Source organism: Bos indicus, chromosome 28, assembly GCF_029378745.1.
Source record: "Bos indicus isolate NIAB-ARS_2022 breed Sahiwal x Tharparkar chromosome 28, NIAB-ARS_B.indTharparkar_mat_pri_1.0, whole genome shotgun sequence".
NCBI classification, from domain to species: domain Eukaryota; kingdom Metazoa; phylum Chordata; class Mammalia; order Artiodactyla; family Bovidae; genus Bos; species Bos indicus.
This window is the reverse complement of record NC_091787.1, coordinates 43682340-43693390: the sequence shown is the minus strand read 5'-3', so window position 1 is coordinate 43693390 and position 11051 is coordinate 43682340. Positions and strand designations below refer to the sequence as shown.

Sequence of the window (11051 nt, the reverse complement as noted above, 5' to 3'; positions counted from 1 at the left end):
AATAGTGCAGGGGGCCGTAACGGGCTATTATCCTAGTGTAATGCTATTACAGAACCAATTATGCGCCATTAGACTTGCTTTTTTTGCAGTTTATGTGATTTGATCCAATCCCGCGCCCCTGACTTGAAAATTTCAGCCCGGTACTTTAGAGTTTAATTTTCACCCAGGCAGAGGGAAGGGCGGTCTCTCTCCGCTGAGTGACTGCCTCGGATGCATTTTAAAAGTAATTGCGAAGGGTCCCACCGCATATCATTTGCATGGAGAAGCGAACATAAATTCAGGGACCCCTTGCTGAGAACAAAATCAAACTTTCCTTTTGTACGGTCGCTTGGAAAGGGAAGCCGTGTGCAAAGAGTCCCCCCAAAACCCATCCGGTGGCGACAATTAGCAGCTCTTTGTCAATTCGCAGCCCGGGAGTCACCAGGCCTCTGACAAGGGGAGCCTAAAGTCAAGCTCCTGCGGAGAAAAAGGTTTGAGGCAGAGGGAACTCGGGGTGGGGGTGGGGTGGAGTGGCCAGAGAATAATGCCTTTTGCGGGTGGTGGTAGTGGTTATTGTTTCAACCCTCTACAAGAAAAGAGGAAAGACATTCCTGATGTTTGCTAAGAAATGACGGGTTGTTTTTTTTTTTACACCACGTGGGCCATTTGTAAGGCCCAGTAGACCTATCCAAGTTACTCGCTGTAGACAGCGCTGGAAATAATCAGATTAAGGCCAATTATGCGTGAGATTATAAAGGCGAGTGCTGAGCGGCGGCGCGCGCTGTAGACAGACAGCAAGACATCTGGCCACTTCCCGAGTCACTTTTCTGGTCCTGCGGGCGCCAGCCGCGCGCAGCCCCGCCCGCTGCCAGTCGAGCCGGCGAACGGACCAGAGGCGGTCGCGCTCCGGCCTTCCTCTCCCGCCGCCCGCCGAGGTACGCGCGGCTCCCCACCCACACACCGAGCCCGGTGCGCCCTGGCGCGCTCGCCGACTCGGCGGAGGTGGCTTGGGAGCAGGGATTGCGGTGGGGACCCCTGAGAGCCGGGAACCAGACTGCGTAGGCTTGGTGTTGGGGCCGAGGCTGGGGGACGTCTGTCCGGGTGGTGGACTCGAACGGAAGGGCTGCCCACAGGGTCTCCGGCTTGCGACGGCACTCCACCTCCCCTCCAGTGCCCACAGTGGGCTGAAGGCGTTGGGAGGGGGTTTTCCAGGAAGGGAGCGCCCAGTGCGCTCCCGGGCCGGGTGGAGGCTAAGGCAGAGGGAGACTTCGACTCTATCGCTGTTTGCTCTGCAGCCGGGCCAGATCGACGCGTACGCGTGCCTTGGCGGTCCTGCGGTCACCCTCCCGAGTCCTGGCCGTGCAGTCGATCGGGCCGTCGGCGATGTTTTATTTCCACTGTCCACCACAGCTAGAGGGTGAGTAAGCGCCGAGCCGAAGCTGCTCCAAAAAGCCGGTGCCCGCCAGAAAGGGCCCAAGCGGCAGCTGGGGCTGGTTAGGTTAGGTCCCCGCTTGGAGAGGGGCACAGCCACCCGCAGTTGGGTAGAGGCCCCCTAGACCCCTCCCCACATCCCGCTCCAGCCTTCCGCCCCCGTGGCCACCTGCCTCCTACCTCCCCCATCCCTGCCTGGGCTGGTCAGCCCCAGGCAATGTGCCCTGCCAGGACGGGCGGATCCTCCTAGCACAGATGCTGGTGTCACGCCTCTAATCGAGACTCCCCTGCCCAGGGGGCTGCATCAATCTTTCACGGTGGACTAGGCGGCCTGCATGGCCCAACCACCCTCTGCCAGGCTGCTCTCATTCCCTGCCCAAGGCAGTCTTGCTCAGGGTCCCCAAGGTCTGCTCCAGGACAACGTGGCCCTCAGGAGTCCGGTGGCCTTGCCCACCAAGTGCCCTGGCATGGCTCCTCCTCTGTGACTCACTGGTTTTCTGACCCCCAATGCTAACCAGTTCCCACTCCCATGGGCATCCCATGGCCAGGGTTTGGGTCTTTGAGGGTCTCCAGTTCTTAGAATCAATTTCCCTTCAGGAACCTTGGCATGGCCCCTGCGGTAGGTTGTTAGGTGGGGATAAGTTGGTGAGAAGGGGAGAGCTTGGATGGCTGGTCTTGAGGACTCCTCAGGGGTGGGCCCTCCACAAACTGAGGAGATTACTAATGCCTCAGGCAAATGCAAAGCCACACACTCTGGCCCTTTAACAGCACCTTCCTCAGACCAGTAGTCTCATGACGTATAACTGGGAGCAATACCAAGAATTGGTGGCAACCTACTCCTCTGATTTATTTGGGGGTGGGGGAGGTGAGTGAGTTTTGGAGGTAAAGAAATCAAAGGCATGGGGCAGGGCGAAAGGTAGTGAGATGGTGGAGGACCTGAAATATCAGAGCATGCTCCTTCACCTTGCGCTGGTTACCTGCAGCAGTAGCCGGCTTCAGCTGGGCCATATTCAAGGGATTTCAGAAAGTTTGTTTTGTTTTTTCCATAGAAGCTTTTAAGAGTTCAGTAAGATTTTCTAAAGCAGGCTAAGGAAGACCAGTGTTGAAGCCCTGCCAGCTTGATCAGCATTCCTAAGAAGGGAAGGACAGACACGTGACTGCATTTTACCTCCTTTTACTCCCAAGGACCCATGCTGATGGGCTTTATAAAGGTCTGAGAGATTCATCCCCTGACCTAGGACTGCAGGGAGAGCCTCTGCTTTTGCAGTAGACACACCTTTTCTGCATATCTGAATCTCGGGTTTGGACTGATTGGTATTCAGCAGCTCACCTCTCCATTAAAGTGGGATGGTTGAGGTTTGGGCATTTAGCTCATGGTGGGCTGCCAGGGTGACTGAAGGGGAAAGTCCAGCCTGCAGAGTGGGTTGCAGAAGTCACTTGGGGAGAGCCTTGGCTAGCCTGTCGTGGCCCCAGAGCACTGAGCTGCTGCTACCCTCGGCTCAGCTCATCTTTCCTGCATCTGGGCACATCCACCTCAACGGTGATTCTGATTTCTGTGACCAGAAGAAAAGGAAATGGGATTTTAAGAACTTTTTTATTCCTTGGCAGATGTGTTTCAAAGCCAGCTTTACAGAAAGGGGTGTTTTAGTTTAGTCTTGCTGGGGAGGAGGTGACTGCTGCAGATGGAAAGGCTGAGGACAGATCTTTGGAATCTGACATCTCATTATTGCCTATTGGCTTTTTAATTTTTATTAATCTAGAAAGTCATACAGGTGAGAGCAAATATGGCTCATAGTCTCACTTCTCAGTTAATTTTGCTGAAGTTAAATTAAAAAGGACTACATCTACCTGCTCAGAAAATTCGAATAGAACAGAAACTTGTACACTGAAAAGTGAGATCCTCCTTCTCTATCTCTGTTTCTAAAGATACTCCCTATTGTTGGTTTCTTGTGATTCATTCAAGAAAAATATGTTTTTACCTGCATTTACCTCATGCATGTATTTTTGCCTGTATACGTTATGCCTTCTTTGTACTGAGATCATACTGCCACATCACTCAGTGCTTGGTTTTTCCTCTTCTTAATACAGGTTTTGGTGATTTTTCTGTGTTAACATATGCAGATCTACCGGCTTATTTTAAACGGCTGTGTAGTATTCCATTATATGTTGCACAGAAAATGTCTACGGTTGGGCACTTTGGTTGTTTCCATTTTTTTCTGTTATCATGTTACCAGGAACAATATTCTCTCTCTATTTTGGCACACTTTTTAAGTATATTTATAGACTAAATACCTGTATATACACTTAAAATTTTGGGCAGATATTGTCAAATTATCCTCTAATAAGTCTTCACCTATTTGTGCTCCTACGAATGGTGAAGAGCATGTAAAATGCATTAGGCTTTTATCTGTACTGGTTATAATTGTGCATCTTATTTTTTTTTTGCAAAAATATTTTGTTTAATTATTTAAAGGTCTAAATTTTCATAATATTATCAACCATTCTATTTATTTTTAAGTAAAAAACATGTTCTCATATTTTTCTTTTCTATTAGGTTGTCAATCTTTGTTCTTATTAATTTGATCAATTGTCACCCTTTTTTAGGATCCAGTGTGGCATAAAGGGTTTCATTTAAAGATATTATATGTACACTTTGTGATACAATTTGGGACAAGCAAGCAGAAATTTGTGAGGCTGATTGTGATTGGAGAGTCTTAAAGGTTACCCTTCATCCTCACCAGTCAGGTGCTTTGTTTTAAAAGGAGACAATTTGGTTTCCCACAAAATAATGGGAATAAGACTGTTTAGAGTCTGTCTCTTTGAAGTTTCCAATGAGCTAGAGAAAAATATTTTGAGGATTTCAAGGAAGAAAGCAATTTGGATGAGACAATGGAGGGAGAAGTCTTCACCAGAGAGTGGAGGTCTCGTGGCATAGGATGAGGGGAGTAGCGTAATGAGTAGGAGGGACTCCTTTTAGTACATAGAATTTTTAAAAGCCCGAAGGACCTTGCTACTTTGGGCCTGAGGTCCTTCAGAGGGATAATGCCTGGGCGGTGTGACTTGTCAGCTCCTAATGCCGAGCATGCAGTGGTTCTGAGACCGGAGCCCATGGCAGGTACAGCATTCATTGGCTAATGGGAACTTGCTCATTTGTTTTATTAAAAAGTCTTTGTGGACTGTCAAGTAAATGATGCACATTTGGAAAATGATCTGAATGCACGTTTGGGGCCAAACTCTGTTCCGGCTTAATACGAGCTTTGGAGGCTGCCAGGGAGAACTGTGGAAAGAATGCCTTTCTTTTCAGAGAATCAGGAGCAGTGGGTCTTTTATGAGCCTGGCCAGAGGCTGGGATGCCCTTTGAGAATGGTTCTGTTGAAGTCTGATTGGAATTCAGGACAGTCACTATTAGAGCAGATTTCTTATTAATTGACATCTATATAACAGATCCACTATGGCGCCGATGAGCTGTGACCAATGGTATTAATATTCATTTATAAACTTCTTTCTTGCTCATGCCTTGAAGTTCTAGGAGAGGAGCGCTGGGGAAATCTCTTGGAGATTTCTTTCTTCTCCCTTTCCCAGCCTTTAATCCTTATTGTTTATAGAAACAAGGAAAAGTAAAGTAACAGGTGAGCAAAAGGGAAACTTCGAGGTTTCTATTAAAGGATCAGAAGTAGAAGGGATGAGCTGAAGGTGCAGAGATGCAGCTGGAGCCAGAAAGCTGATGAAGGCTCCGTCTCAAGTCAGTGACCCTTCCTGACTCAGAGGGTCCCGAATTTCACAAGTGGGCTTGGCTGTCTAGGGGAGTAAGGTTGCCATCACCCTATGAAATAGGCGTAGTTGAGCTTAAAGTCAGAGATTACTGGGACAGAGAGAGCGCATGCGAGGAGGAGCAGAGAAAAACCCTTTTAGCCAGACGAGGTTCCGTCTGGAGGGGACAGGCCACGGTCTCCCAGTGAGGGTGCGTAGCAGGGGCTCTGCGTGAGGACCGTGGGGTGGAGCTGTGTTCAGACTGACCCAGTTTGCTCACCGCAGGCACTGCACCCTTTGGCAACCATTCCACGGGAGATTTCGACGATGGATTTCTGCGGAGAAAACAGCGCCGTAACCGGACCACGTTCACTCTTCAGCAGGTGATGATGTCCCCCTTCTGAGAGCCGGCCACTTCCTGCCTCCAAAACACTTAGAGTTTGAGCAGCTCTTCTTTGTCTTTTAAAATAAGGCCGCCGACTTAATTATGTTAAACCGGATCTTTCTGTTTTCTTGAACAATTTGTGTGTCGAGGAATCTGTTTGGAGAGAGGGCAGAGGACCTTGTTGTCATCCTAGATAGTAAATGAAGAGGCAGTGATGCTGGTGCCCATTTGTGTCAGGCTGATAATCTCGGGGACATGTTCACATCAGCCGTGTAGCAATATCATTTCAACCTCGAAATAACCTTCTGAGGGAGGCAGGTCAGGTATTCTCACCCCCAGCAGATAGACGAGAAAGCCCAAGAGGTTGAGGGAATTGTAGACGGTATCGTTGTCCATCAGTGGAAGGGCTACAACTGGAGCCTTGACATAGTGTTTCCAGGGCCCTTAAACCTGTCCTTCTCCCAGAGTACCCTGGAGCAGAAAGCCTGGGCGGCTTCCGTGGAGCTGACGCAGTGAGGGCTTGTGCAAGTTGCTTCTGCTGTTCCAAGCCCTATAGTGAAAGCCCCGCAGGCTGCACTTTAAATGTAGAGGCATATATACATTTTAGCTCCTCTCTCCTACCTCTTGGCGTAGCCCTAAGGTTGTTAGTGAGTCTTCGCTCCTAAGTCATCACGGTTGAAATTTGAATTCTGTGGGATCTTTTCAAAGAGCTCTTTTCTTCCTCTTCCTCCCCTATTTGATCTGTGAAATGACTTCCTCACCACTCATAGAAAATTTGAAATATGCCTCTGTTTCCTCTCACCTAGCCGCAACCTCTCACCAGTAAATATTTTTTCCTTTTACCAGCTAGAAGCTCTGGAGGCAGTTTTTGCCCAAACACACTACCCTGATGTCTTTACCAGAGAAGAGCTAGCCATGAAAATCAACCTCACAGAAGCCAGAGTGCAGGTAAACCTTCGTTTTAATTATTTAACTCTCTAATATTAAAACTGGCAAACTTTTTTTTTTTTTGACATCATGACTGCAGAGTGCACATTTGGCCAAAGAAAGCAAATGAAGACTATCTGTCATTTTCATGATGCACTTTAATAACATCAACATAATGTGGAATATTAGATTAGGTTGATTAATCGGTCATTCATAATTAACTAGTGATAATGTTCTACACTAATTTGTCCGCGTCTCTAAGGTACTAAATTACATCAATGCACATCCATTTCCTTGCTTTGGAAAAAAAAAAAAGAGCTGAGATGCTATTCTCAAAGCAGTTCTGACCGCTCTGGGGTAAGGCCGGTCAATTGCAGAGAACTCTGTTTTCATATGGGAACAGGGTAGGATCTGCTTTCCAGAAATTGCATCATGTCCAACTTTTCTCCAGTGTGTGGACTCTTTCAGTGAAGTGGATGTGAAGAACATGGGCAATTTAAAAATCTTTAAACGGCAGCATCGAAGGGCTGCCTCTGAGCCTAGTGTGGCCCGCGGTGACCGTCTCTAAGCAGGATTTCTTTTTAGAAGCTCCATGGTGATTACATTTAAGTGCACAAGCCCGTCGAGCCCAGCAGATGTGCCCGAATGCAGGAGGAATACAGTCGCAGCGCCGCCTCTCCGGGAGAGCTATTCTTTGAGCACAATTATATATTCATTTTATTTATGGGATTTCCTCCATGCTGTTTCTGTTCTTTTTTATGTAGGGGCTTGGGGTTAAGACTATGCAAAGATCTAATTGTAGGAAATATAATAGTTTGCTTTCGGTTCCCCTGGGTCATGTTAGTATCTCTTAAAAACCAATGGCTGAAGAGAGATAATGGAATTCTGAGCAGTAAATTGGGGGTTGTAAACAAATTATTTCCCCTATAATCAGATTATGTGATCCTGATTATTAAATCTGAACATGAATCATTGGTCATATGCGGGCAAATTAAACTGATTATTATTTGGAAATGAAAATCTCCTTTGGCCAGGATGCTGTTTATCCTTTCTTTTTTTAATGCCAGCTTGCCAATAGCTGCCTAAAGACTGAACTGCAAATTGAGATAAATGACACAATTATTGAGCATTCAGAAGTGCAGGATCATAACTTCTCCCTGAAAGGTGCAAGGGTGAGATAGGGGCGGTGACAGTTAAAGCCGGGGATTGTTGTTCGGGCTATTGTTGGCTGTTATGCAAACAGACGATGGTTGTGAAGCATTTGTTTAGTGAGCCTCCGTGTGGGGACATGGCTTTGCTGGCGGGAAGGGAAATGTGTTTACATTTATACCCCTTGCTCATTCAAATATGATTAATGTTCTATAAAGCAGGGTCTTAATCGAAGCTGATGTTGTCAAACAATAACTAAATAGGGAAATAAACGACTCCATCATGCTCTTTCCTCAGAAGCAGGCGAACTGTCAGTGCAAAGTCATTAAAATATGATAATGAAAAATAGCTCAATTAAATGTTGTTATAGCTGTGACCTTCATTCAATTAAGACGCCAGAAAGTGTCTGCATTTTGCTTTGCATTTAACTGCCCTAAATTTAGAATATAGATAAAATCATTATTCAATGGTTGCTGATATGTGCAATTAAAAACCAACTAGATTAAAAAAGAAAGAAACGCAGTTAAAGGAGAATGAAAATTTGGAGGTGGGGTGAGCCTCAACTCCCAGGCTCTCTCCTGGGCCAGTCTGTCGACAGGAGGAGAGGATGCCCAGGGGAATAGGAGGAGGTCTACCAAGCTTTTTTTTTTTTTTTAAACCAGGACTAATCTCCCAGGAAAGAGGGGAAAGAGGTTTAGCTGCATAGAGTTAAGAACAGCAGGATTTCCCTGACCTCTGGGGACACCTTGGGCCCGGTCTGCCTGGCTGCCCTGAGGCTTTCCTACAAACACAGTTTTAGTTCCCAGGGCTTGAAGAACTCCACACCCGCCTCTGAGAAGGCGCTCAGAGGAGGTGAATCGTGAGCTGCCTCCTAACCTGAAGATGGTGCAGACAGTAACACCAGCCCATGTGCACTGCGTGATTAATTGCTCTGTGCCAGGCGCCGCGCTCCGTGTTCTTTTCTCAACAATGCTTGTGGCGGGTGGCGGGGGGGGGCACTATTATTACTCCCAAACAGTTTGGATCACGGTCCCCAGCTAAGCCACTGGGCTTCAAATTGTGGATCTGCCACATGGCACTTGAATCATCTTGGACAGGTTAAATACTTTGTGTTTAGTTTTCTTATCTGTAAAATGGGGGTAGAAGAGCTGCCTGCCTGAAAAGATCGCAGTGGATTCTGAATCAGATTCACTGGGATCCAGGATTCTGAGCCGGACCCAGCTCCAGAGTCAGTGTTTCTATTCGGTGTACAAGTGATGTACTTGTCGTGATGTGATGATATGTCAGGATTAAATCACATGCACGAGTCCAGACACACTCAGGCCACACCTGCTGGAAGAGAGAATGAGTATTTTGCAGGAGGAAACCGCAGGGCAGTGTTTTACAAACTGCTTTGATGATGAATCCCCCCTACTCCCCGTAGGAAACACATTCCACATCAAATAAATGAACTTGCATGCACTGAGAATTTCCACAAGAGGGTAATTCACCCTTACTCTGGGCGGTGCATTTGGATACTTGCTGTGATGTGATCCTCATTTAAGAATGCCTTCCCTGGTGGTCCAGTGGTTAAGACTTTGCCTTCCAATGCAAGGGGATGTGGATTCAATCCCTGGTCAGGAAGCTAAGATCCCACATGCCTCATGGCCAAAAAACCAAAACATAAAACAGAAGCAATATTATAACAAATTCAATGCTGCTGCTAAGTCGCTTCAGTCGTGTCCGACTCTGTGCAACCCTGTAGACAGCCTCCTACCAGGCTCCTCTGTCCCTGGGATTCTCCAGGCAAGAACACTGGAGTGGGTTGCCATTTCCTTCTCCAATGCATGAAAGTGAAAAGTGAAAGTGAAGTCTCTCAGTCGTGTCCGACTCTTTACGACCTCATGGACTGCAGCCTACCAGGCTCCTCAGTCCATGGGATTTTCCAGGCAAGAGTACTGGAGTGGAGTGCCATTGCCTTCTCCAAACAAATTCAACAGAGACTTTAAAAATGGTCCACATTAAAAATAAAATCTTAAAAATGCCTATCACATTTTCTACACTGATTTTCCGACCCACCTGTGGGTCTGAAGCTGCAATTCAGGGAGCATCGCTTTGCTAAATCTCTGGAGAGAGGAGGCTGTGCTCCCCCACACCTGCTGTTGGGTGTCTACGGGCCCAGGCATGGGGACCAGGCCTTTGGGTTTAGGTTCTGCTTCCTTCTGTCTGATTTTCTGCCTTCTCCGGGTGTGTGTGTCTCCTTCACGGACTCAGGTTTGGTTCCAGAACCGAAGAGCCAAATGGAGGAAAACGGAGAGAGGGGCCTCTGACCAGGAGCCAGGAGCCAAGGAACCCATGGCAGAGGTGACGCCTCCACCCGTGAGAAACCTCAACTCCCCGCCCCCGGGGGACCAGGCCCGGAGCAAGAAGGAGGCCCTGGAGGCCCAGCAGAGGTGAGGCTGGCTGACCCCGGGCCTGGGGGCGGGGGCTGGCGGGAACGCCGGGTGGAGAGCTCACCCTGTGGTTTTCTTTCTCTGCCAGCCTGGGACGCACTGTGGGTCCCACAGGGCCGTTCTTCCCCTCTTGCTTGCCGGGAACCCTCCTGAATACAGCCACCTACGCCCAGGCCCTGTCACACGTCGCCTCCCTGAAAGGTGAGTCTGGACTCGGCTGGCCTGTGCCTCCTCCCCGGGGATCCTGGAGCTTGTTCTTGGTCTGGCCCATCCTTGCGCCTGGGGCGGGTGCAGCTCTGTTTCTCCTTCTCTCAGGCTCCGCCAGGGCTGCAAACAGCATCCCCTTGCACACGTGCTGTCTTGCCTGATTTCTATATGTCCTGAGAATACAGGTGAATGTCATTAAGTTTCAGTGCGCTGGCCAAAGGACTGGCTGAGAGGTGGCTATTTCAGGAGGGGCCACTGCATTGGTACTGATTTTATGTTTTTTTAATTGAAAAAAATTTTTTTTAATTGGAGGAAAATTGCTTTACACCGTTGTGTTGGGTTTTGCCATACAACAACGCAAATCAGTCATAATTGTATATATACATACTTCCCCTCCCTCTTGAGCCTCGTGCCCTCCTCACACCCCACCCCTCTAGGCCATCACCAAGCGCCAGGCTGGGCTGCCAGTGATGCACACCAGCTTCCCGCCGCGTGTCTATTTGACACGTGGCAGTGTGTATGTGCCAATGCTACTGTCTCAATTCATCCCACCCTCTCCTTTCCCCACTTCAAGTTGATCAGTGTTAGGTGCTAGCCTGCAGCTCATGGGTGAGGCCTGCGATGGACAATTGTCCCACCTTGTGAGGACCCTCTCCATGCACGCAGCTCACCCACCAGCCTTCCCCGGGGCCTCCTGATGTCAGAGATCGGCATGCGTGCTCAGTCATATCTGACTTCTTGCGACCCCATGGACTGTAAGCCCACCAGACTCCTCTGTCCTTGGGATTTTC

The 11051-nt window shown here is 48.4% G+C and overlaps 1 protein-coding gene across 1 annotated transcript in view; it reads left to right on the top strand.

Moving 5' to 3' along the window:
• The first annotated feature begins 1223 nt into the window (after positions 1-1223).
• The window catches only part of DRGX (dorsal root ganglia homeobox), a 33613-nt gene continuing 23785 nt past the window's right edge, over positions 1224-11051 (top strand). Inside the window, exons 1-5 of the mRNA XM_019953724.2 lie at positions 1224-1396; positions 5446-5543; positions 6392-6493; positions 9875-10053; positions 10142-10254. Of these exons, the coding sequence (XP_019809283.1) occupies positions 1363-1396; positions 5446-5543; positions 6392-6493; positions 9875-10053; positions 10142-10254 (526 nt within the window). The 5' untranslated portion in view covers positions 1224-1362. The remainder of the gene's footprint in view (positions 1397-5445; positions 5544-6391; positions 6494-9874; positions 10054-10141; positions 10255-11051) is intronic.